This window comes from Mesocricetus auratus, unplaced genomic scaffold (genome assembly GCF_017639785.1).
Source record: "Mesocricetus auratus isolate SY011 unplaced genomic scaffold, BCM_Maur_2.0 Super-Scaffold_100003, whole genome shotgun sequence".
NCBI classification, from domain to species: Eukaryota; Metazoa; Chordata; class Mammalia; order Rodentia; family Cricetidae; genus Mesocricetus; species Mesocricetus auratus.
In genome coordinates this window covers 10,932,107-10,959,592 of record NW_024429188.1, presented here as the reverse complement: position 1 = coordinate 10,959,592, position 27,486 = coordinate 10,932,107, and the positions used below count along the sequence as shown (strand labels likewise).

Below are 27,486 nucleotides of genomic sequence, written 5' to 3'. Positions count from 1 at the left end.
GAAAGCCAAGCTATTTTAAGTCACACATGAAATAAATCCTTCGGTCTCAAGGTATTTCTCCAAGGCCATTTTCCTTCTGTTGGAATTTTAATCTTCCTTTCAGTTCGTGGGAAAAGGTTAGGGAAAATGTACAGCCGGGCCTGCCTTAAAATTGAATCCCAGTTCCTATAGTGCAGTCCTTACCCTTCTCAAAGACTACTATTCACCTATATTGTTCCTTCAAAATTTCTTACTGCCTCCTCTAAGACCATTTAGTGCTATAGAGTACTCTAATGGAAAACTGGCAGCATCAGGGGTCAGGCTGAGTCTGAAAGGGGGGCTCTGTTATAAAGAGAAAAGGAGGACCTGCTGGGCAAATGCCTAAACGTTATGAGGGTCAGGTTGAATCTAGTTACATCAAACGGGATGTGATTCAACCACAAATACCCAATGGCACTGACGTACAACATATTTTCAACTGCAGATCCTATACAATCACCACTACAGGTTACACACTGCGCTCTTGTCTCTTAATCCAAAGGGTTCTGTCTTAAAGTTTTCAGGCACAGAGACCATATTCACTACATACTTATTTGCTCATTTCCACAAACCAATATATTCTCTTAAAGTCCCACATAACACAATTTCCATCCACTTTAGCAATCAGATTGAACATCAGGATTGGATCAAGTCACAACCCTTAATCAAGAACTGATCACACAGATTTGCCAAGCCCCTCATAAAACCATCCAGCCCAGTTGCTGAAATAAAAAGCAAGCTCATGTTTCCTTGGAATCTACTGATACTGTTTGAAACCTTGATAGTAACAGATACACAATCAATGAAGTCTTGCTCACTGGCTCACTGGTGTATCACTTGTGCTAAGACAATATCTAAGCAGTAGGCACAAAACAGTTTGTTAAAGATTTATTTTTGCTGGGTAGTTGTGGAACACGCCTTTTGTGCATACCTTTCTTTAATCCCAACACTCGGGAGGTAGAAGCAGGAGGACCTCTGTGAGTGCAAGGCCAGCCTGGTCTACAGAGCAAGTTCCAGGACAGACAAGGCTGCACACGGTGAAACCCTGTCTCAGAAAAGAAAAGACTTATTTTCCTTTTGATTTGTGTGTGTGAGTGTGTGCATGTGTGTATGACTGTGTGTGTTTGTGGAGGCAGAAGAAGGCCTCTAAAACTGGAGTTACAGGCAGTTGTGAGTCTCCTGACATGGGTCCTTGGAACTGAACTTGGTTCTTTTGGAAGAGAAGAAAGTGCTCTTAGTTGCTGCGTTATCTTTTTAGCCCTAACACAAAACATTTTTGTCACATGCATGCATATATGCATGAATGGATAAGATCTACTAAATGTCAATGTATCTGTTTGTCTTGTAGAATGGAGCCTATTTCATGAAGGGAGGAGGCATTAAAAAGGAATGCCCTTGTGGCTATCCACCACAAGGCAAGGGTGAGTGACAATTGCTGCTCCCTTCAGAATGACTTTCCTAGGTCACTTTGAAACTAGCTTATAAGATTTGCATTAAGGCTTCAACTCTAGAAAAGTAGGTGCTATACATATACCTCCAAGTCCCATCTTCAATCCCCAAACATACAGTTTTTAACACACAAAAGATATGAAGAAAATGCACTGATGGCCCTGTTTAGCAGTGGTGAGAATGAGGATACCTTTAAATTTTTTCCATTTTTTTCTGTACTATAAGAGCTTGTATTACTTTTATTTTTAAAATCTAACAAAAAACTTCATTTTTTACATCTTTGAGAGTTCAAGCACTTAAATGTTCCTTCCGATGGTTTAATGTAGATGGCTTCATCATAATATTGTACTAGAATTAGTCTGGGTAGACACAGCTCCTTTTAAAATGATGTATATTTTATGAGCACCTGCTAAAGCTGCTCAACCTCATATTCTGCTTCCGAGCGGCAATAATGTCAATTGCAAAAAGGGTAATTAATACTGTGTTGGTGACACAAATTTCACATAATGTGATAGAACAAGAAAATTTTACAACTTAGAAATAAGCAAACACCCAATAAGCCTGTAAGTGGCTTCAGAGTGGTGACTCTTAACTGTTTTGGCCCCACTCCCAGGGAAGTTCAGTAATGTCTAGAGACCCTTTTGGTTGTTATAAAAGAGAAAGGGGAATGCCACTGGATTTTAGTGGAGAGAGAGCCAGGATGATGTTCAAAACCCTACAGTGCTCAGGACAGCCGGAAGCACATTCAAATGTCAGTGGTATTAAGGTTAAAAGCCTTTACTGTAGAGTAATTGTTTCCAGTGAGGCAATGCTCTATCATCCAGTGGGTTAAGAATGCTCCCATAAAACAAACACAATTAACAAGTAAGGTTAAAATGGAAAATTGGGAGTAACCACTCTCGTGCTAAGTTGCAGTATGACCTGATTTAAAGACTACATAGAAAGAAAAGCAGATTATTTTAAAAGACACTATCAACCAAGGCATGGATAAATCTTACACATTCCATGTATTTTAACACTTAGCAGAAAGTAATTAACACCACTATTCCTCATGACCCTTCCAATAATTAACAGTGCCTCCAGACAGGAACCTCTACACTTACAGAGTCTGTCTGGCAGATCTGATTACTATCTTCTCATTTGGTCCTGAAGGTGGATCCCTTTATGCAAATAAGCATCTTCCATATGCTGGAGAATCATTATTAAGTCATCCACAAGATGAAAAACCTGAGAACTCCCTTAACTCATCCCCAGAACTCTAACTTTCCATTTCTTTAATCATCTCTGTGGCTTCCCACCGAGTCTTCTTGGAATCTGTACTTGCTTAATTGCAGAAGCCAGGACTTGAAAAGCCTGAGTCCTTCTGAGTACAGAAGGATCTTCATATTTGCAAAGAGTAATGTGAGGTAAAATCCACTTGCCAGGAGTTTGAACAAGAGTCGCACACAAAGCACCATTGTCTTATAAACTCTGATGGCCATTAGTTGGTACTAACCATCACTCTCTAATCTAAAGGCAATGGCTATGCTCCGGCATCCCAGAGATGGATTATGAATGACAAAACATAATAACACATATGTGTGAAAACACTATTATGAAATCCATTACTTTGCTTGTTAACGTAAAAAATATTTTTAAGTTTCAGAAGAAAAGAATGGAAGAAAATCCTTATTTTCCTCATTTCTCATTCTTTACTTGTGATAACTTTCTTGAAAGTTCCTTACAAAAGCTGTTTCTAATCCCCTTAAAAGTGAATTTGGCATGGAAGAGTTTTTAGCCATGTTTAATGTCCTATCCTGATATTCATACAAGGGCGTAGAATTCCTCAAATCCAGGTCCTGAATCTCACCACCAGAATGTGGTGATCCCTCTGTTTCCAGGGCTTAGGAAAACAGCTTGTCTAATTGATTCCCTAGAGCAAAGCACCCCTCTTCTTTCAGAAAGCCATAGAAATAGCAGCTTCTGCACTGTGATGGGCCTAACTGAAAGCACAGAAATGTGATTTACACTGCGTGGTGCCTTTTCCGGTATTCCAAACATAGCTTCTGAGAGGGTGCAGGCTTGCAGAGCTTAAATTTCTTCTCCAACCAGTTAATGCCAATTATCACTTCCCACTTGATTACAGTTATGCATTTGAGCAAAATTAGTAAGATGCCTCTTAGCAGGTGTGCCTGGAGCAGCACAATAGGTAATGGGTTATGTGACATTTATTACTTCAGTTTCTAAACTCAACCTTTGTGTAAAAGATTTGGGGGGGATTGAATGCATTTTAAAGGCTGCTGATTATATTATTTTAAAACAAATCTGACCCTAATTAAATAACGTTTTAATGATCTTATTATTTGTTAGGCAGTATTTACCCCTCAAGGCACCACTGGGTCCCAAGACAGGACCTATATAAAAAGAAACATCTCTGAGCACTCACATAGGAATTTGCCATTGTACCTAAAATGTAAACTCAAACTTTGTTTTCTGTGTAAGCTAACCATTAAAATTACAAGGCAGTGCTTATCTACACAAACATTTGGAAAGCTTTAGAGGAAGATGTCTTAAATATATTTTAAGATGGGAAGGGGGTTCAAAAATAGAAAAGGAAGTGCCTGGAAAATAGGAACAAAGGGCCATAGGATGAAACAGTAGTCTGGTGAAGATGTGTACACGGTGAGGTAATCAGCAGTCAGGCAGGAGGAAGAAGATCTCATTGTTACACTGCAGGAACATTCTGGAAGATGTGGTGGAACATAACACTTGCCTATGGTCACAAAAGTTCCAGAGGCTTGTCTCCATTGTGATACAGGGGTAATACACAGATCATGGAGCAAGACTGCTGATGGGCAGGGCATGTTGTTTATAATGCATGGGAAGATGGACTACACTGGCCCTTGCAACTGCTTGCATCCTGAGGTCCACAGGACTTTGGTCCTGAGAGGCACATTATGCCTCCTTGCCTAGAGCTCTCTCTACAAGTCTTACCCAGGACTGCTTCTTGCTTTCCTTCCATTGCAGCCATCCCTGGCACAATGGATCCATATATTGGCTTCCTTGAACAGTCTGTCTTTGGAACAACCCACCTGTATATCATTCCTTTCTGTTACCCAAATAAAACAGTCTGACCCTCAGGGTAACTGGCCTCAATTAAAACATTAGAAAAACATAATCACATCGAACTAACTTCGAATGATGCTGCTTGCTAAGCCATGTGGTCCCCTAGTTGGTTGAATTCGAAATAATGGCAGAGACTGAAACAAAGACTCGTGCAGAGCTGAGTGAGGTACCAGAGAAAACTTACCACTTCAGTGGGCTGGCTATACTATCTGAAAGTTCATTTTTGACATAAGTTATGCTACGCTGTTCAACTTTGTTCTTACAGCATTCCTTTCTTTTTAGCTTTAGTCACAATTCTTTTAAAACTACAACAGCGGCAGTACACCTCCTAGCAGATATAGACCCCCAATGGCTTCCTGTACCCACAGCAACCACATTCCAACCAGGGCTTGAGTTTAAATCTTTAAACCTTGGCTCTTCACAATTTGAGTTGGAGGCAGAAACATTGGCATTCCTGGGAAGCTCACAAGGAATATAGAGTCTCAGCCTCAGTGGGTCAAGCTAGTTCAATCAGAATTTGTAGCCTTGTTTCCATTTTGATTTTTGAGACAGGGTTTCTCTGTGTAGTACTGACTATCCTGGAACTCACTCTGTAGACCAGGCCGGCCTCGAACTCATAGAAATCTGACTGTCTCTGCCTCCTGAGTGCTGGGATTAAAAGTGTTTGACCATCTCCCACCTCAGAACTTGTATCTTAACCTGATCCTAGGTAACAAATAGGCTTAAATCAGAGTTTGGAAGACTCTGGCTTTTTAAAAATGATTTTTCATTAAATCAGAATGAATGTTATGTATATAAATACATAATCATAATGAGTACGCTGTATTTACATCATTTCCACACCTCCTTTTCCCTTTCAACCTCCTCCTTTTCCCTGCCATATGTTTTCTTCCATAGTTATTACATATATGCATATACATATGTATACACACAAACCTACTTACTCCAATTAGTGTTTTTTTTAGTTTTACAAGACAGGGTTTCTCTGTATTGTTTTGGAGGCTGTCGGTCCAGCCCGGCCTCGAACTCACAGAGATCCGCCTGCCTCTGCCTCCCGAGACTCCAATTAGTGTTACCCATATGAACACAGGTTTAGGACTAACCACTTAGACTTGAATGATATATTATGGGCTTCTCCAGGGAGTCCCTGACTTAATGAACTCCCTGGGATCCATGTGCTGATTCTGGGGCCTCTGAGGGAAAGAGGAGAGCCTCCCTGTCTGTACTCACTTATAGCCAAGATCAGCTCTCGCCTCTGGGCAAAGCCGATGAGGCGTTCTGAGTCTCTGGAGACCACCACAGGAAAGCCATTGTAGTCTGTCTCCTTGATGAGTGTCTCCACGTCCTCCACAGTCATGCTGTCCTGGGTGAGTACCGACAACGGTGGTTCACCCCTTCGGGGCCGCATCACATCAGTGGCCAGAGTACGGTGGGTGAACTCATCCTTCACGTCGAGAAATGGGTACCCATTCAGATGGATGTGGGCTTCATAAATCCCTTCTTTCCCAAAGGCATCTGCCACCCACTTGCTGGTGACAGCAGCTGCCATCAGGGGCACAATATACTCCAAGCCTCCAGTCAGTTCAAACATGATGACCACCAGTGACACTGTCATCCTAGTCACTCCACCTATAACAGAAAACGACAGTGAGATTTGGCACAGACCCCATGAATGTGTGATTTGTGAAAACAGACAAGGTCACAGACCACAATTTCATCTCAAGCAGGCTCTCTACTGATAACTTTCTGTGCTCCTAATACTTGGTCCATGGAGTCAGTCCCGCATGATGCCTGGGCTCAGGCTTTGTTAAACTCAGCTTTGCATCAGGGATCTGTATTACTTGACAGGGAGCCCCACTCCAATGAGGGACATGAGGGACATGGGTGTCTATACTCCCAGGTCATGTGCCTGGCCCTTTGATGAGTGGATCCTACCTGACTATCCAGGCTCTTTACTGTGCAAGCAACTCATAAGTCAAAACTTTGGAGGGACTATTAAGAATATCAGGTTGGACAGGAATCTGGCTTTGAATCCCTAGGTATTCAAAGGTAACTGCAACCAAATCTTACTCCAATAAAGTTAAACCAGGTTCTCTTAACCTCGGTACATGAGATATTTGGTGCTGTTATCAAGAAGTTGCTATGCTTGAAAGCGGAGTAGCATCTGTGCCCTCTACCCACTATGTACAAGTGGCACTGATAGTTATAATAAGCAAAAGCATCTCCAAATATCACCAGAGGCGGAATCACTCCTTGCTGAGAAGCCATATTCTAGATGGTACAGCTGTAAGACAGTAGAGATTTCATCAGCCTGGGCTCTGAACTACTAGCCAGAGGAGGATCTTCTGGTAACATGTGAAAGGGGTGTGGGGGGGCCTCTAAATGACTGGACAGAGGAGGATCTTCTGGTAACATGTGAAAGGGGTGTGTGTGTGTGTGTGTGTGTGTGTGTGGTGACATGACACGAGCTACCAAGATGTAGTAATTTGCTTGCTACCAGAGGACAGCCTACCCTTATCCCGAGTGAAGGCAGTGATCAAGTCCATCTCTTCTTTCTTGTCCGACCTCTAAGGTAGATCAGCACCCTACCCTCCCCCTTCTCCACCTAAGGCTGTACCTAGACAGGCTGCGGCTCCCACCATCGCATAAAGCCCTGGTGTGACACAGTCCGCTCCAGGCCTGCACCAGTTCCTGAAGATGATCCAGTCATGGTGATGGTAGGCCAGCTGCTCCACACCGATTCCCACCATCCGGCCTGCCATGGCTCCTACAGCCATGCTGGGGATGAAGAGGCCTGAAGGAATCTCGAAGGAGCACACAGAGAAAAGGTAGCCTGAGACAAGGAGGCCCAGTTCCACCACCCAGTCCCAGGGAAAGTGAGAGTCCCCCACCCCCACATATTTGCATGTGGCTTAGGTCTTCAAAGGATACACAGTTCTTCAAAACAAGTAAGCTTGGAAAAGGTGAGGCAAATGACTTAACCTGCTCAGTTGCTTAGTTGTTGAACTTCACTGCAACTCAAAAAGAACACAGTTTGACACTTTCATTTCCTCCCCTTCAAAAGTCAGCCCCTTTGCCTGCTGTGCGTTAAAGAGTGATAAGCTTCACTGAAGATAACATTCCAAGCCTGCATCTGTCACTTGAGCCTCTCACCACTTTCTCACTCCCCTAGCTGTGTCACTCACACTGGCTTTGAAAATTAAATGTCAAACCACAGCAGGAGAATAGATGAGAAAGGCCTTCAACTGCTCCCAGGTAAAAAAAAAAAAGAAACCCGAGTGTATTGCGGTCACAATAGCTGTCCTGGATCCTCCAAAGGCTTTTCAAAGACTTAGTACCTGCTTCAAAGGGTGCTGGCTGGACATTTATCAGAGAGAGAGAGAGGAAAAAAATCTCCCTTTCTTGACTAAGCCCATTTTCCAAGAAGCTTTCAGAATATTTTCAGCCATCTTAGGGGCAGCAAGGAAGCAGACTGCGTGGCCTCATAGTAGTTGGTCGTGGTGAGTTTTCTACTTTTATGAATGAAAATGTATGCTGGTTTAGCTGGTGATCATATATGTGCTACAAAAGCCCTGACTCTCCATGATCAATGAGAATACACAAGCTTAGAGAGTTCACAGCAGCTGCTCCTCTCACCACCACAGTGGCCATAAATCTGAGCATGGAGGCAGATCTTCAACCTCACTGAAGTGCAGGAGGAGGCAACCTCCTGCACAATTTCTAGAGGTTGGAATGATCTTTGAGAAACTGTCTCTTTCTGAATTTCCCTTCCTCCACATCATTGAATCCCCATTAACTTCAAAGTAGGCCTTTCTTAGTAAGCACAAAGGGTGCTGATATCATCTCCCTTGAATACAAAGACAAACTCCTCTGATAGGAATTGAAGAGTAAGGGTGAGTCATCTACTTGAGTTCTAGCCACCCTATGCCCTATGAAATCATTATTTCTGAGAATCTGTAAAAAGAAAACATTTATAGAATACCACACAACAGTAGTAATGGCCACACATATGCATATTTTGTGAAAATTCATTAAGCTGTGACCAACTCTGTATGAATGGTATATTCTGGTACGTTTTTAAATAGAAATAATGGAGCTGAGCATTGGTGGCGCATGCCTTTACTCCCAGCACTCAGGAGGCAGAGACAGGCAGATCTCTGTGAGTTCGAGGCCAACCTGGTCTACAGGACAGCCTCCAAAACAATACAGAGAAACCCTGTCTCGAAAAACCAAATAAATAAATAGAAATAATAGTACAATTCACAGCAGCTAAGAGGCATAACCAATCCAAATGTCCATCAAAAGGTGAAAGGATAAAGAAAATGTGGAATATGCATAGAATAAAATACTACAATAGTGAAATGCTCCAATAAAAGGAGCGAAGTATTTGAACATGGAATAACATTGGATGAAACCACGATCCAGAGTGAAATGTGCCAGATACAAAAGACCGCATAATCCATTCCATTTACATAAAATATCCAGAATAGGTAAATCCACAGTCAGAGAACACATGAATGGCTGCAAGAGCTAGAGGCAGGGAGGATAACAAGTTTAGATATAGCCTGGTCTAAACAGTGAGACACCATCTCAAAGAGAAAAAAAAAGCAATAATACCTCAGTGCCCTTGGAGGTATGTATGGCTGGGCAGGGTTAAATCAGTGCCTCAAACCACAATGAAAGATCCTGTTTTCTCTCCAAAAATGGAAGAATGTGCTATTATCCACAGCTCTCAAATGACAGCAAGAAAACAGACCATGCCATTGGCCTATTTAAATCCAGACAGGGGAGCAATTACTCTGTGCAGTCATGATGATGATGTAACATATATGCTGTTCAGTACATATTCTCTAAATGCGGGCATTGGGTGTGTCTCTCCAGAGCCATATACCTTTCCAGGGCAGCATTCTGCTTTGGGTTCTGTACCTCTCAGACCTAGTTCATGACACAGACAATTTTCAAAGGATGTTTACTGACTGAAATGGAGGTCAAATTGGGCTTCATGTGTCCACTGTCTGCCATCACTCACTCAGCAGGTAAATCTATGCTTCTAAGAAGGAAATGAGGTTACTTGGTATCCATCCCTGTATCTCATAAATATCTTGTACAGTGGGTTGGACCAATCCACCTACACCAGATATGGTGCCACATGTATTTAATACCAGCACCTGGGAGGCATTGGGATCTCTGTGCGTTCAAAGCTGGTCTGGTCTATATAGCAAGTCTGGGTCAGCCAGAGTTACATGGCAAGACCCTGTCTTAAAAAAATAACTTAAAAAGAAAACGGGAATAAAATCTCTACTTCATACGCTTGCTGTATAGAGAACTGCTTTCTTTTGATTAAAAGACCAAGTGCAGTCAAGAAAGGTCAATGTTCCTCTTCTTCCAGTTGTAATTTTATTCTGGAGAACAATGTGCTGTACCCAGAAAAACATGCCCTTCCCACCTTCTTTCTACTTCACTTACCTTCATGCCAAAGGTAAATATAGTAATGACTATTTTGAAGATCAGTGCCAAGGCCAGCTGCCACATGGCTGTGTAAACCCCAACTCCTGCTGGCCGGTCTGGAATGTCATCTACAGGCCGAGTCATGTTGGGGTCATTGATGTAGTCACAGAGTTGAGAGGACTCAAGAGCCCCACAGTCATTAAACAGCTCAGAAATGAGCTCACTGGTGCTCTGGCGAGTGTACGGATTGGGATAGGCAATGATGGCAGTGATGGCTGTCACCACAATGACCTCCAAAACTGGGTACTTCCCCAGCCTGGTAGTTTTACGCCTCCTGCACCAAGCGATATTGCAGCGTGTGAAGAGGGTTCCCCACAAACCCCCAAAGACTCCAAGAAGTATGAAGGGGAAGAGTTCAGCCATATACCAGGGTGTATGATATTCCACATAAAAGAGGACCAGGCGACTATTTCCAAAAGGGTTGATGGAGCGCAGTGTGAAAGCTGCCACCAGGGCTGCAAAAAATGACCTCCACAAGGTTTTCAAGGGAAAGTAGTAACTGACCTGAGAAGAACAAATAGAAAATGAGAGAATGACCAGAGAAAGGACTGCTCAGAGCCTTGGGTGAGCAGTTAACTGTTAGCACTTGGCATAAAAGACACAGACTAAAGCAAAAGGTATATGCCACTCATTTTATCAGTTTCTGTTAGTTGTGACCAAAAAGCACCAACAAAGACACTAAACTTAAATATTTAATATCTAAATGTAGACTGGTGAGCTGAGATCTGGGTACAGCTAGGTGTTACACTTTTTATCTAGCAGTCATAAGACCCTGGGTTCAATCCCTAGCACAACAATAAATGTATGAATGAATGAATAAACAAATAAATAAATAAATAACAAAAGTGAGATAGCTTTAATCAAAATGTGTTTTAGCTATGTTTGTAAAAGAAATAGAAGGCATAGGATATAGTATACTTAGTATGCTCAAATTTAGTATGCTCAAGACCCTGAGTTTTGTCCCCACCACCACAAAAATGATAAAAATTAATATATACCTACTCATAATACTGTTCATGTCACAGAAGTCCTCCCAAACTCAATAATTCTTATTGTACGAACAATAGAATAGAGTAAGGGCTGGCCTATAAGTCAACTCCTTGCCCAGAAATATATTTCTATGGCAGCAGAGTTCTTATGTATTTATGAATGGTTAGGGGAACAAAAGTAACTACTTATAACGTGAAATTTAAAAAAACAACATTTTGTGGCACATAAAGAATTAAATAAAGGTGAAATGCCAAAGCCCATAAAGAAAGTTTTCAGCCACATAGCCATGCCTACTCAGGGATATTGCTGCAAGGACATAGTCAATTGGCTGTGGCAAAATGTGTGTGGCTCATGAAACCTACACAGTCAACTGTCTTGACCTTTTCAGAGAAATGTTTGCTAACCCCTGGAATGATCCATCAGGTTCCAAAACAAAGTTGGAAGCTAGCTTGTCTATATTCTCTCACCAGAAACCTCTCCAAAAGTATTATATTGGCCATTTTGAAAACAGAACGTGAGAACTTGTTTAATAGCAGAAAGTGTGTTCTTTAATTAACTGCATGAGCTTATTCAATACTTTTGTGCTCTGTCAGCCACCCACATATTTCTGGCTACTACAAAACTACAAAAGCCCATTCTACCCCTCTCACCTCCTCCAGACTGAAGAGCACACCTCCTATGGGAGCACCAAAGGCCACAGAGACACCAGCAGCAGCTGCAGCTGAAAGCACCTGGGAAGCAAGAAATTGAAGGTGGGCACCAGGGACTGTAGTGCAGGTGGGATGATGTAGGGACTCCAAGAAGTTATGTCCCCTGCTAGTGGGGTGGCAGGGAGTTGGCTCACCTCACGCCTCTTGCCCTCATTCTTGCTATACTTGGAGAAAAGGCTGCTGAAGAAGTTTCCACAGCAACAAGCCACATGCACCAGTGGCCCCTCTTTCCCAAGACTCAGACCAGAGGACACAACCAGCACCAAGGTAACAGTCTTGATTAGCAGCGTCCATTTCCCTAAGTAGCCTCTGATAATAAATCCGCTCAAAATAGTCTTTATCTGCAACAGAAGAGAGGGAGTGAGGGGAATAAACTACATTGGTCCATGGCTAGGAAAGAAGATACAATGACTCTGAACAAGGCTAAGTTACAAGGATGAAAGGCTAGTTCCGTTCCTTTGCCTAGAATTTTGTACTAGCAGAAGTTTGTATGTTATTACGATAGCCTTCTTTCCCATGGAGATACACCCCAAGATCCCCAATGAACACATGAAACCAAGATTATGTCAAATTGTACATATGCCATATTAAAGTTGAATTCATAAAGTCAGCTCAGTAACAGGTTAATAGCAAACCAGGCAGTAGTGGCGCACACCTTTAATCCCAACACACAGGAGGTTCTCTGTGAGTTTGAGGCCAGTCTGGTCTACAAAGCAAGTTGCAGAACAGCCAGGGCTGTTACACAGAGAAGCCCTATCTCAAAAAAAAAAAACAGAGAGAAAGAGAGAGCGAGAGAGAGAGAGAGAGAGATTAACACCAGTAATTAATAAAATAGAACAATTACAACAACCAAAACATGTTTTCTGTTTGTTGTCTACCTAACATTAATGCTTTTTTCATTTTAATTAGGCACTTACAAAATTTTTGCAATTAGGGTATATATTGGAAGTATTATAGATTGCTTTTTGTGAGCTGGAGGTCTCACTATGTGACCCTGACTGGCCTGAAACTCACTACATGAACCAGGCTGGCCTTGAACTCAGAGATTCATCTGCCTCTGCTTCTCCAGTGCTGGTATTAAAGGTGTGCACCACCATGCCCAGTCATAGACTATTTTTTGAAATAGATAATTTTAAAATACAAAATAATGGATTTCACTGTGCTGTTTCCATACGTATGAATCGTACACTTTGTTCCTGTTGTCTCATATTGAAAGAGACTCTGAGTACAGGGAGAACTATCTTACCCCTTTGAAGACATGCTTCATTTTGTCAATGTCAAACAATGACTTTATTCCTACAAGTATATTTCAATGTTTGCCTAAGATTCAATTGGATGTCAATATCTATGATGGACTTTGTATACCGAAGTCCATTCCCCCAAGTGGTTCAATATTTTTGTACCTCCAACCTCTACCACAATGGGTTAAAAAAGAGTGATTGTTTACCATTGAGCTAGAAACTTTCAAGCCCCTGATTAGATTCATGAGATACTGGGTCAGTTAATCAAATTCCCAGCCAGTTTTCCCAATTGTATGCTATGTTATGGGATAATGTTTTGCCTTTTCAGTGTCATGTAGATAACATAAAAATGTCTTCTTGTGGACATTACTCTGCCAAATAAAACAACTTCTCAAGCAGTGAACACAATGCTTCTCAACTCCATCAGAATCACTTGGCAAACTAGAAAATACTAAGGAGTAGCTATCCCTACAGAGATCTAATCAAGGACTAACTTTCCCTACAGAGAGCTAATGTAATTGCCCAGAGATGCAGCCAAGGGAAAGAGAATTTACAGCCAGATGACTCTAAAACGCTTTGCTCCTGGAAAGAGTAACACAAGTATCCATAAGTTCTGAATATTTAAGGGTCATCACTGAAACACAATTTGTTTTTTTCAATGCTTACTTAAATTGTTTGTCATGTCAACTTTGTTGATTTGGGGAGGTTATGAATGGGCTAATCCCCACATCTTAAAGGACTATGCACAGGACTCTTTTTCATCTCAGGATTATGATAGGATATCCTTTTAACGGGATAGACTTAAGACAGGATCTCACCATGTAGGCCAAGATGACCTGATTCTTCTGCCTCCTCTTCCCAACTGCTGAGATTAGAGGTGTGCACCACAGAGTCTCGCAAATAGCAGATAATCGTTTTTTCATTACTCAATTTGAGAAAGAGAGAAAGAGAATGAGGAGAACAGAGAGAAGGAGATGGAGGAGGGAAGGGAAAAAGAGAGAAGAGAGAGAGACAGAGACAGAGAGAGACAGAGACAGAGACAGAGATCCCAAAATTTTCTGTGATCTCCTTCCTACAGAACATATGAGAGGACTCTTAACTATACTCAGACAGTATTTTTTCTGTAATTTTTTGCTTTTTTAAGGTTTATTATGTATACCATGTTTTTCCTGCATGTGTGTATGCCTGCAGGTCAGAAGAAGGCATCAAAGCTCATTACAGATGGTTGTGAGCCACCATGTGATTACTGGGAGTTGAACTCAGGACCTCCGGAAGATCAGCCAGTGCTCTTAACCTCTGAGCCATCTCTCTAGCCCCAGACAGTATTTCTTGAACTATCTTTTAACTACTCAGATAAACTAGTTGTGGTTAAACTGGTATTTAACTAGTGGTAGGTGTCCTAATTGAGCCTGTGTTTTGGGAATATCAGATCTCTGTATGGAGGGGATGTCTGATTACTCCTGCCATAATCTAGCCCTTTTGTGTTGCCTCAAATAAAAATACCTATAATTTTTGTCAGTTAGTTAATACAGAATTGTACCCCAGGGTACATTTTAAAAGCATAATACCACTTAGAAAATCACAAGCATCTAAATTACCCAAGCCTTTGCCAGCAAAGACATGTGGTGAATTGAACAATGTAATAGATATTTTGTAATTCTCTAAAATGATTTTATAAAATTGTCATGATCAAATTAAGAAATAAAGAAGGCAGATTCATTCCCAGGAGATGCCCAAATCTAATTACTTTAATTTGAATTGATAGAGACTGAAGCAAACAGGGCTTTAGTGAGACATACTGCAGAGACTCTTACTAGGTGGAGCTACCCTTATGATCAAAGCTCTTTCTGATTGATATACATTTGTGTGAAAGTCCATATTTTGTAAAGAACAGAAATCAATGAAGGATAAGCTCTGAGAGAATGCAACTTCTTGTCTAGGTGGTAGTGAACACCCGTGGCTTTTTGGAATTGAGGGTCCCAAGAAGAATTCAGTTTTCTCCAAACTCTTAAGTCCAAGAAACCACAAGTGTTCACTTTTATTTATTTGTGTGCATGTGTGGTATGTGCACCCATGTGTACACATATAGAAAATAGAGGCAGATGTCAGATGTCTTCTCTACCACTGTCTACATATTCCTTGAGGCAGAGTCTCTCACTAAGCGTGAAGCTTACTATTTCAGCTAGGCTGACTGGTCAGTAAGTTCCCAGGACCTGCCCGTCTCTGTTCCACCATGTCAGTGCTACAGGGATGTGCAGCCATGCTCAACATTTACTTGAGTACTGAATATTCAAATTCAAGCCCTCGTGCTTTTGCAGCAAGCAGATTTACCCACTGAGCTATCTTCTCAGCTCAAGTGTTCATTTCAAATGTGCTTTGCAGAACTTTTACAGTGTATTTACTACACAAAAATCTCTAAATTAGCATTTAAAATGTTTATAATGGGCACAGTGATGTACATCTGCAATCCAAGGAAGGACTCAGGAAATACAGATTAAAAGATTGACAAAAGTTCAAGGCCAGCCCAGGCCACATTGCAATTCCACAGAGTTAGAGCTATATAATGATCACCTGCCTCAAATTTTTTTCCAAAGAGATTTTCACTTTAAATAATCAAAATACTGTGGAAGAAAATTCTTAGAGGGATGAGCAGTTTTGAAAACCTACTTTGGAGTAGTTTTTGGCTCAATAGCAGAACAGGTGCAAGGCCTTCAGTCTCATTCTCATCATCATAAAACAATGTTAACACGTACCTATGTGGATTGTGCTCCAAGTTTGCTTTTGTGGTACCTGCCATACAACATCAGATCAAATAACTCCAGTAACACATAGTAGTTTTGCTAAGAAGTTTGGACCATATCTTTGCTAATACGAAGTAGCATGGCCCCAATCCCTACTTTAAGTCAGTTTCCACTTTGTTCTAGCTTTTGGTTCAGAGAAGTTTCTTTTCATACACAAAGATATAGATTTACATAGACTTCTCACTTTGTCCATTTTCTCTAAGAACCATGGTTGGATCTGTCTTCCTAAGTGAAGGAGTTCCAGCTCTACTGTCAGGAACCGACTCCATAATTCAGCCATAGCATCATCACGTCCTCATAGAGAAAGATGTGATTCCAGGTCACATTGCTAAAATACCACCTCTTAAGATAGGAAGCAAGTTCCAAGAAAACAGACTTGTGGCTTATCTGCCTAGTGTAAATTACCAAATCACTAAGGCATAGGTTTGTATGATAGAAGGTAGAATGTGAAAGATACAGATAAAATCTGCATTTAGGTTATCAGAGGACACAGGTAAAAGCACTTGTCAAAGTGCTTAATGATCTTACTTCAATTCCCAGCACCCGCATGAAGCTGGAAGGAGAGAACTGACTCCACAAAGTTGTCCTATGACCTCTATACAGGGACTGTGACGTTTGTGGAGCCCTCCTTCAACTGTGTTTATCACATGCATACACAGAATGTAATAATAAATAAAAAATTAAAGATGTCCACATTGCAGAAGAAACATTCAAGCAGCTGCTCAAAGATGAAGGTCACAAGTGTCTACAAGATCACCAGTACAACCATTCATCTCTGGTTCTTGGAAAGGGGACAAGGATTGATCCAGTGAGTGCTTTATTGTTGTTTGATAATCCCTAATGACCATCTTCCTGTTTGGTGAAAAGCTTGAGTAAAAACATGCATACTAGTGGACAGTAAGATCATAAACTGGGACAGTAATAATTATCTTTCTTTTTATTGTTCAGCGTTCCTTAAGTTTTGAGTATTAAATACAACAGTCAGTTCTGAGGTAATACTATCTTTGAAAATGTATATTGCCACCCTTGCTACTCATTCATCAGAGAAGAATTTAAACATAATGCAAATGTTGTGGCTGCTTACAATTTTTCTTTGGAGAAATACAAGGTAGATGCAGAAAAGTGTCTCTAGGTGAACTGAACTGTGTAGAAAAACACTAAATATGCCTCTAATATCAACCATCTCACATCTGTGACAGGGTGCCATAGCTGTCTAGACATGCTGTGACCTCTTTCTGTTGATTTTTAAATATACCTCACCTTAGTTCTCACAAACTTCAATTCCCATTAACCCCCACTTTCCACAAGCAAACATCAACGTTTTTTAATAAGTTAAATTATTTATTGCAGCATTTACATATGTGGAGGCCATTTAACATGTGTGACACTGTATTACTGTTCTTAGCAGCTTTCTCTCTTCCTCTGTGTCAGGTTTTGAGTCTTGTAACCACACTCTGACCCATTTTCCTCATGAATCTGTGATGTTTAGTGTGCCATTTTGCATAGCACCATAATCTTTCAACATGTATACACTTCATAAGAACAAAATTGGCTGTATTGACAAAATATGGTGGAATGTGGTAGTTTGAAAATGAATGCTCCCCATAGGTTCATATGTTTGAATGATTAGTCATCAGGGAGTGGCGCCACTTGGGAGGGGTAATAGTTTTGGCCTTGTTGGAGGAATTATGTCTCTAGGGAATGGGGCTTTGAGGTTTCAAAAGCACAAGCCAGGCCTGGTGGCTCTCTCTCTCTCTCTCTCTCAGATATAGAAATTCCAGCTATTTCTCCAGCACTATATCTGACTTCATGATGCCTGCCATGATGACAATAGACTAAATCTCTGAATTTGTAAGTGAGCCTCCACAATTAAATATTTTCGTTTGTAAGAGTTGCTGTGGTCATGGTGTCTCTTCAGAGCAATAGAACCCCTGAGACAGGTGGTAAGGCAGTTTGGCTGGGGGTTTTGAAGTAATATGTCAAAATAAACTGCCAAACATTCAATATGACATATCAGTATGTATTTTTAGTCTTTCTTGAAACTAGTCTCTATTGCACTTTCAGTACATCTTCCTTATATATCTTCTACCCCTTTGGGTGAACTACCTAGACCAGTATCAGTGTGGGAAGGCACAACAGAGGGTAAAGTGATCTTGGGTTGTAGCTAAGTTAGTAGAGTATTTCCCTAACATGCATAAAGTTCTGGGTTCAAACCCCAGCAACACATACACCAGACCTGGTAATCCACATTTGCAATCCCTTCACCTGGAAAAATTGAGGAAGGAGAATAAGTAATTCAAGGTCATATTTAGCTACATAGTAAGTTTCCGGATCATCTGGAATACATGAAATACTGTATCCAAAAATAAATGAGTTTTTTTAAGTAAGAGGGAGACAGGGACTCAGTACCACCATCAGCCACAACTCTACTTTCACTTACCCTCTCCACTGCCACGCAAGTAACAATGCTAACTGGAGAGAATGTGCAGGACACTTAATAATTTCTGTCTAGCATTTTGCCTGCAATTTTTCAGGAGTCGGCTCAGTTACCATTGTTCTACCCAGCAGATTCCCCCAGGCTTCAAGTTTGTTCTCAGTGAATAATTCAGTCACTTCCTTTATACACTGGTTACAACCAGTTGCTGAAAATTATTGACAAGAACTGCACCTTCACACAGTGTATATATTCCCAGAGTATGCATTGAAAGCAGAATTAATTTTCTTAAAGATTCCTATTACCCTGTCATCAGAAAAGCAAAATGTGGCAAAAGCTTCTGATCACAGTAAACTTTCCCAGGAATACTCCTCTACTACTACCTGCCTTTCACATTACATCATAGAGTTACTACAGTAGCACATTTACGTGAATGCCTTGTGAATTCAGATACTTCAAACTTTAAGAGTTTATCTTGGCTTCCAAGGTAGAGGTCTAGTCATTTGAGAAGCAACAGATCAAAACTGCTGAATACAGTACTCATTGTGAAGTCAGACTGCTGGGTTCAACTCATAGCTTGTCAGCTTAGAGACTTTAGGGAAGTTACCTAACCGGTTTGTACTTTAGTTTCCTTAACTACTCAGTGAAATAACAGTGCCTATCTGGTTGGTTTATTGTGGGGATTATAGCTGACACACAGAACTTCAGTCACAACTTACCTCAGGTATGCCAGAGCCGCAGGCATATGGTGCAAATACACGTACCAGGGAGACAGCCAGAAATGCAAACAGCAATGCCCACAGAATGTACATTAAGTAATTCAGAATGTAAGCACTGGCACCCTAAAGAGCAGACACAAAACAAGGAAGAAGCAATGAACCATAGCAGACCTGAGTAGTGAACCCAACCCCACCATCTCCATCAGGAAAGTGACGCTGTGATGGGTTCAGAGAGGTTCATCCGATGCCTGCATAAACAAAAGAACCAATTGTTGCCATAGCTGCAGTCACTACACACAAACAGCATCAGGTGTTTCTCCAGGAGCTATTTACACAAAGCTTCTAGTGGATGAAATTTCAGCAGTAATGGAAAGCAAGGACGATGCTGGCTTGTAATCACCACTTGCACTGTAGTTAATAGAAGGTGTGGAGCAGAAAAAACTCTGCCTGTGCGACTCTAGATGATTTGTTTTGTCTTGTCTGTGGTGGGATGGCCTCTCTTAGCTTTCATTACAGCCACACCCAGACCACAGTGAATAAGCATCAGTTCTGGGCTTGAGAAGGCTGCTTCTCTAAGTGTGGTTCGTGGACCAACAGCATCAGCATCACCTGGGAGGTTGGCAGAAGCATAACCTGTGGGCCCCACCCTAGGGCTGCCAAATCAGATACTTCACACAGGCACATAGGCACACAGGCACACAGCCCAGTGTATTTTAACAAGCCTCTAGAAGACTCCAGCAAGTGTTAACAAGTGACAAGCACTCATAGAAGGTACTGCTTAAACATTCTCTTCAGAAGATTAAATGTATTGGACCATTTACTCCAAAGCAGCTGATAGTTTCTTTTCTGATATAAACACACAGCCTGGGCACTTTTCACCTTCCTCAAGGCTTCAGCTTCTTCTCACCATCTGGATTATTCAAGTGAGAGAAAAGGAAACGGAGATCACCTAACCTGTCAGGCCATGGCCATGGCCACATATGTGCCTATTAAATTTAAGGACATGTTTCTGGAGACTGTAATGCAACCAAATATTTTCACATACTATGTGGTGAGAAACCAGACCAAGGAATACCTTTCATCCACTTAAATAAGTACTAAAAATAACTTCTCACTCTTCTAAAGAGGAATTCTTTGAGACAAAGAATAAATCTTACAACCAGTTGAAAAGATAGGCACCTCTATTTCCCCTGGAGCACATGCTGCAAGTAGGAAAAAAGATGGCAGCCAGCCAGGCCTGTTTGACAATTCCCATCAACAGAAGTAGAGAATTTCTTTTTGGAAATAATGGAGAGCACTGAGAATGTGTGATATTTCAAGAGTCGTGACTGTTTCTGAGATGTGAGGGAATACCCCATCAAGAGAGAGGTTTAGTAAAATGACAAAGTACATTCCAAATGTCTTCAACGGTGAAAGTGAGTCAGAAGAAACAGGGAAGGAAGAAGTTCACATAGACTGCAGATATCCTTCCAGCATATTCTAGCTTTAGTAGTTCTCCCATTACCCCCAATGTGAAGCTTGTCACCCATCTCCCTTCATCTGGCTTTCTGATCCATCAATGACTCTCCTCCTTCTTTTGAGTCAATGTAGACTAGACTGGCCTCTGCCTCTGGGAAATATTCATGACAATTTGAACTTCTAAAATGCCATAAAGGTAAGTACCATCACCCATATATCCTTGTGCCGGAGACATGCTTTTTGCGGAAGCATCCTCTGATTGGGTCAGAAATACATGGCCCCAACTTCAACACAGATGTTCATGGTAACAACTTTAAGGCTAGCCAAAAACAAGAAACACATGTTCATTAAATAATATGCAGCCTATTCATACAGTGGATTATCATACAGCAATGAAAAGGAAGGAAATGCTGACTTATGCTACAGCATAAAGGAACTTGGAAAACAATATGTTTGGTGACACAAAGTCACAAATGGATTCATTTCATTGAACTGTCTGAAAAGGGGAAAATGTATGGAGACAGAAAGGTCACTGGCAGTTGCTTGGGGTTAGTAATCAATGACTCTGGATGAGCATAGACAGTTTTGTATGGGTGAATGGATAGGTGCGGGGTTATGGATAAAGATATTCTATAATTTGATCATGGTGATCATTACACAATTCTGTGAATATGACCAAAGCCACTGAATTGTACTTCCGGCAGAAGGATCTGATGAGGTCTAAACTGGCTCCCTGAAAGTGTTGCTTTAGGAACAGTTAACATCTTTTCCTCTGGCTTAAAACATGAAAATCAAGTCCATTTCTTCAGCACCAAAAAGAAACCACCTTTGGTAAGCAAAAATCAAATACAGCAGCTGTGGTAGCTCATGCCTGAGATCCCAGAACTTAAGACGCTGAAGCAGGAGAACTACTGTGAGTTCTAGGCCAGGGTAGGTTATAGGGGGAGACGACAACGATGTCTGAAAAATCAGGAAAGAGGTAGGTGGAGAAGGGAAGGTAGAAAAGACAGACAGAGTGAGGGAGAGGGGAAGGGGGTTGGGGCTTCCTAAAATACTCATATAATGCTATGAGCAAGGGGCGCCAAGGTGAGCAAGGGCTTTCCAAGTAAATCGTGCACAGCCGCAGAGCTCCATGAGAACAAGCAGCAGCACTGCTGAAGCCACTATCTGGAGGCGAAACCATGGGTGTTCAGGAACTGGGGGTTATGGTGGTCCCCAGCCAAGATCCGACACAGATACATACCTCCGACTGGCTCAGCAGAAGCTCTGACCATTTCTGCCACAGGGGACACTTGTCCCTGTCCTCGAATGTGGTCTCATTAGAGGTCCAGCAGCATTGCTCATGGCTGTACCAGAAGGCAGACAGACAGACCCCCTCCTTCAGGTCTGTCATCCAGTCAACAGCGAGATCGATGACCCCAGCCAGGGTACCTAGAAAAAGAACGAGTCATGAAGAAGAATTGCCACATGGAAAGAAGCCAGGGCATTCCCAAAGCTGAGGGCACACCCATGCCATGACACTGCCACTGAAATTGACAGTTGCTTTCACTCATCTGGAAGTGACCTGAGCATTTATTGTATGAGCCAGGCAGTGGGCAGCCCAAGGAACCACAAAGGCCCCTAGGGCCTCAAATCAGGTAAGAGGGCTATGTGGTTCCACTCTCAAGCTGCGAGGGCACATGGAAGTTCAGGATTCACTCATCTCCCTCCAACTTTTTTGGTTGTTGACAAAAATCTTGAAAAATTATCCCCAACTTAGGGATATGCCTCAGCAGATAAAACTGCTTCCTATGCAAGCATGAAGACCTGAGTTCAAATCCCAGCACCCACATAAAACTTGTACATGCCAATGTATGCCTATACCCTCATTGTTGAGTGAGACAACATGAAGCTCACTGGACAGTCAGTCTAGCGAAAAGAACAAGCTTCCAGTGCAGTGAGAGATCCTGTCTGGGGGGAATAGCATAGAAATAAACACAGGAAGACATTCTTGTCTGGCCTCCAAATGTGTGTGTCCTGGTGGACCCATTCACACACACAACACATACATAATGCACATGCCATGCACTAAACACATAAGCAAGTCAACAAGCCTTCCCTGTCAGGTGGCTGCCTCTCATCAACATGTAAGTCACCCGTAGTCCACAGTCGCCTGCCAACACTGCCCTGGATCTTCCCTTCTCTCATCTTCCCCTCAGTCCAGTTCATTCCCTCCCTCCACTACGAAAGCAATAACCTGTACCCAACCTTCATTTTCTAGAGCAGGTCATAAAACACACAAGCAAGAGGCCATATGTAGCCCACTGACTTTTGGGTAATAAAGCTTTATCCCAGCATAGCCACACTTTATCACTGCATGCTGACTGGGGCTATTTTTCCTGCTATAGCGGCAGAGTTGATGTATACAGAGACAGGAACTGCAAAGCTCAGGAAGCTGAAAACACTTATTTGCTAGCCTTTTACAGAAAGAAGATTCCCAACACTAGTTTTAGGCCTCTTGGTGCCATTTGAAACTTCTGTGTACTCCATTCTTCCAGAAGCTCATAGCTTCTGCAATGTTTGGCTCTCCTGGTTCCCCCTTGCTTTTGGACTTTTTTGTCCCCCTTGATCTTTCCAGCTCCTCCAGCCGGCTTTCTAATGGGGATATTTCCTCAAAGCTTGACCCTAAACTCTTTTTCTCCTTTCATATTGTGCATTCTTCCCTGACTGTCTTATTTGTATCTCTCTTGCTACTGAGCCCGAAAGGTATATCCAGGCCCATAGAATCCATCTTCAATAACAGATTGTGCATGCACACGTGTTTATGCATATGTGTATACATGTCTGTGTACCTGTGTATGCATGTATATGTACATGTGTATGCATGTATGTGTGTATGTATGTGTATGTGTATGTATATACATGTACGTGTGTGTGTGTGTGTGTGTGTGTGTGTGTGAGTGTGTGTGTGTGTGTGTGTGCTTCAACTAGTTTGTGTACTGGAAAGAAAGCTTTATCATCTAGTTTTTGTGCCAGTTAGGGTCAGGCCAGGTATCTAGACCTAGGTCCACTTCAAAAGACGCACATGAAGTTCAGCTTACATGGAATGTCCAGAACAGACAAATCTTAAATGAAAGGAAGTAAACTGGTAATGGTTTAGATCCTGCCATAGCTAAAAGGTACAGATAATATTTAGGTGAGAATGATAGAATTGTTCTAAAATTGGTCATGATGATAACTGCACAACTCTGTAAATATACTAAAAACCACTTAAAGGTACACTTTAAATGGGTGAATCATGTAATATGTGTAGTATATTTCGGTAAAGCTGTTACACACATACAGAAAGAAACAGACAGAGAGGGAGAGAGAAACTGGTAAGGGAGAGGCTCAATGAGGGAAGGATGTGATTTTTTTAGGGAAGTGACGAGAGAAAGTCTTAAGTGGAAAGTGACATTTGCACAAGATCTGATGATCACCCCGAGATTCAACCGTTCAGTCACATTACTCTTCATTCAATCAATCTCCTTTGCTGACTCAAGTTGTTCTGTGAGTGAGCTCGGCTTTGGTCTGTGATGCAACAGTGCCCCCTTATGGTAAGTTCTGGTAAATTAGTCATGCAGAGACTTAAGTGTGATTCTTCTATGAGAGGAATTCCAAATAAAATCAAGGGAACATCCATCCAGGCAATTGGACACCCAAGTCCTCCCACCATTGGAACCATGGAAAATGGTGCTACTTTCTAGATCTCCCTCCAATATACGTCCACATCCAAAGAACACTGGAGGTGCCTAATTCCAAAACCCCTTCATTCTGCACCTTCCTTCACTTTCTACTGTGTCCACAGAACCAGCTTTCTAAGTGTTTGCTGCCTCCAGTTACACATTAGAATCACGAAGGTAAAGGTCTTTACTCAGCATCACAGTGTTTCCCCGAGAAAGGCTGTCTAACACCAATCTCGTAAAAAGAAGTTAACTTCAGCAAACAACTACCACAAAGAGCCAAATATCTACTGTCCACAAAATGGCACTGAGACTATGACAATGGAGGATGAGAAGAAGTCTTTAAGGGTCAGAACAGTGTATAGTCTACATGAAATTGTCCTGGACTCCCCCCTTGGATCCTGTGGGTGTTTAGCATTGTTTTGAATATCATAGCATGTTCAGTCATGCTATTCAGGGATTTCCAGTAGTAGGAAAAGCCCACCATATATAGTGCTTTATGCTTCAAAATTATAATGCTGCCGGGCGGTGGTGGCACACGCCTTTAATCCCAGTACTTGGGAGGCAGAGGCAGGCGGATCTCTGTGAGTTCGAGGCTGGGCTGGACCGACAGCTTCCAAAACATCACAAAGAAACCCTGTCTTGTAAAAACCAAAAAAAAATTATACTGCTTCCCTATTTCATAACCCTCTACATAGCCATCTAAAATGTATGCTTTTGGCAAAAACCCAAGGTAGTCATAAATCTATTCAGTGTGTAGACAGGGCCAAGCAGGGCTGTTAATTACAACCTTCCAGAAGCCCACACTTGTTTTGTGAGCCATCTCTGTTTAGGTCTATGGTGCCACAGTTAGGGTCAGACTCTGGCCTTAGTCATGGTAGATTCTAGAAAAAAAAACTTGTTCAAGTATTTTCGTCTTAAATAGTTCAAGCAATACATTTTGTGCATTGAGATAACTTCAGTGTTTCCCAAATATCTCGAGTTTGGGGGTGCAATGAGCACAGCTCACATACATGCAATGCACATACCTGCCAGCAGCCCAATGAGTAGCATCACCACCCATCCTGACCATGCATCCAGCAGGCTCTTGATGAACTCCCAGATCGACTCCTTACTTTTGCTGGTTATCTGGAAATGAAGTACAAACAGCAGGTGATCAGAACGCAATTCCAGTTCGTGCTTCTTTCTCTGAAGTGGATTCCTCAGGAAACAACATGACTGAGAAGATGAATATAACTAAGCCACCAAATGCTCAGGCACTTTGTTCTTGCAGGACAATGAATAAATGGGCTTTCTAGTTCACAGGGCTATAAGGATGCAACACAGGATCAGTGTCGCCCTTCACAAAGGATTTTTAGATCATCAAAGGGCAAATCAGATTCAATATGAACTTTGAATTAAGTGCTCCTTTAGGGATACACTTACTCTTTAGAGGCCATTATGGCATTTTTTATAGCATGCCTCTTTCCCTCCACTTTCTGGGGGAACCCTAATGCTCCTCTAACATCATCCCAGCACCTATTTTTGGTTGGTTCCCTATTTCACCCCTGTCTGCTTTTTCCAAGTCTCTGACTCTGATTCTCACCTGCCTTCCTCTAGTCAGAACCTGTACCCTAAGTTTTCAAGGGTCCTGTTTCTATCTGCACTTCTCTAAGTGCCTAAGCCACCTTGGCTGTGCTTCAAGCTTCAGCAGCCATCCGCAGACTATAACACTTTCACTCTCCAGGGTGAGCCCTAACCACACACTGAGCTGCACAGCATGCTGTCTCCCAGCCTGCTGCAGGACAATCCCCGCTCCACTTTCTCCACTCATTAGCAAAAGCCTCATCTTGTCTGACAAGAGGCAGTGGGTCTATGTCTCCATTTCACTCTACTCCCTCCTCTAAAGCCCATCGTGGCTCGATCCTGATCCCATGTCCATCTTTTTTCCAGTCTCCAGTAAGAACTCCTCCTTCCTCCTGACCACACTCCCAAGCTTCCTGTTTTTCTCTCTGCAGCACCTCCTTACTGTCCTCTGTGGCCTTGACCAACTCCTCCCCATGGGCCACTTAATCATTCCTAACACAGCCCCATAGCTCACTCGTCTAAGCTCATCTCTATTCATCCCTTTCTGTGAATCCTCAACAAACTCAGGACCCCCGGATGACCTGAATGTGTCACATTCTTCTTTCATGCCTTTGTGACTTTAAAAAAAAACCCTCCCGACATTTAGGATCCTTTCTTTCTCACTATCAAACTCATGATCACACCGAGAGACCAAATTAAAATGTTACCTCTCAGCCGGGCGTTGGTGGCACACTCCTTTAATCCCAGCACTTGGGAGGCAGAGGCAGGCGAATCTCTGTGAGTTTGAGGCCAGCCTGGTCTACAGAGCGAGTTCCAGGACAGCCTCCAAAACAATACAGAGAAACCCTGTCTCGAAAAACCAAAAAAAAAAATGTTACCTCTCTGAAAATTGCCTTCTAAATGAGCGCACAGCATTTGCCATATAGCTGCATTATGTCCCATTCCTGTATACACTGAATGCCAACTAGATGTCTGGCAGTATGGTAACACACTTACACACACACACACACACACACACACACACACGTCCAATCTTCGATTGTAATCACTTTTATTTTCAACAATGAGTAAATGAGGCCCAGGAATGACTGCCCCAAACTCACCTACCATGAAGGTGTCCAGGGCAATATGTGGTCCAAAGGTGTCTGACTTCAGGGTCCCTCTATTGCTTTTGCTGGTCCTACTGTTACCCAACATACCTAATATTGTAACTCATAGTCTTTGTCTCTACTAGCTCTTTCCTATTGTGGAATCAACACATGATACACAGCCTCAGGCTCAGATCATAGCCTGAATATGGAAACATTGTGGAACTATTGGTAAAGATTCCCTTAGCATGGTACCACCTACCTTTCTGTGTCTGTCAGTGTCCCGAGACTTTTCCCTCAGCCAGTCTATGGTGTGGAAGTCCTCATAAGTCCCCACATCAGGGAAGGGCTCATCAAGGAAATCCATTAGGTTCCCAGAGGCACTCATTGCTCCTGCACTGACTGTGCTAGTTACTCCTGGAAGAGAAGTCCACCTGTTAAAAATGCAAACAAGGCTCGTGTGTAGCTCAGGACAAGAGTGTTTGCATAACATGCACAAGGGCTTGGGTTAGATCCCCAGCTCCACAAAGAAACAAAGTATATGTTTGAATATATATACTTTGAATGAATATAGCATATAGCACCATAATCCAAGAAGTCTATTTTTCTTCTCTCTCTATCCCTCCCTCCCTCCCTCCCCCCCCTCTCTCTCTTCTCTCTCTCTCTCTCTCTCTCTCTCTCTGTGTGTGTGTGTGTGT

At 42.1% G+C, this 27,486-nt stretch overlaps 1 protein-coding gene across 4 annotated transcripts in view; it reads right to left on the bottom strand.

The window, feature by feature from the left end:
- Positions 1-27,486, bottom strand: part of Clcn4 (chloride voltage-gated channel 4) — a 66,200-nt gene that overhangs the window by 11,844 nt on the left and 26,870 nt on the right. For 3 of the 4 annotated variants that reach the window (XM_013116433.3, XM_013116434.3, XM_005074156.4), the window contains exons 3-11: positions 27,051-27,222; positions 25,163-25,262; positions 21,677-21,864; positions 18,976-19,098; positions 11,915-12,121; positions 11,721-11,801; positions 10,039-10,584; positions 7,190-7,376; positions 5,803-6,201 (exon numbers count right to left, since the gene is read on the bottom strand). In XM_013116433.3, coding sequence (XP_012971887.1) covers positions 5,803-6,201; positions 7,190-7,376; positions 10,039-10,584; positions 11,721-11,801; positions 11,915-12,121; positions 18,976-19,098; positions 21,677-21,864; positions 25,163-25,262; positions 27,051-27,222 — 2,003 coding nt within the window. The remainder of the gene's footprint in view (positions 1-5,802; positions 6,202-7,189; positions 7,377-10,038; positions 10,585-11,720; positions 11,802-11,914; positions 12,122-18,975; positions 19,099-21,676; positions 21,865-25,162; positions 25,263-27,050; positions 27,223-27,486) is intronic. The other variant, XM_005074155.4, reaches the window with a different exon arrangement.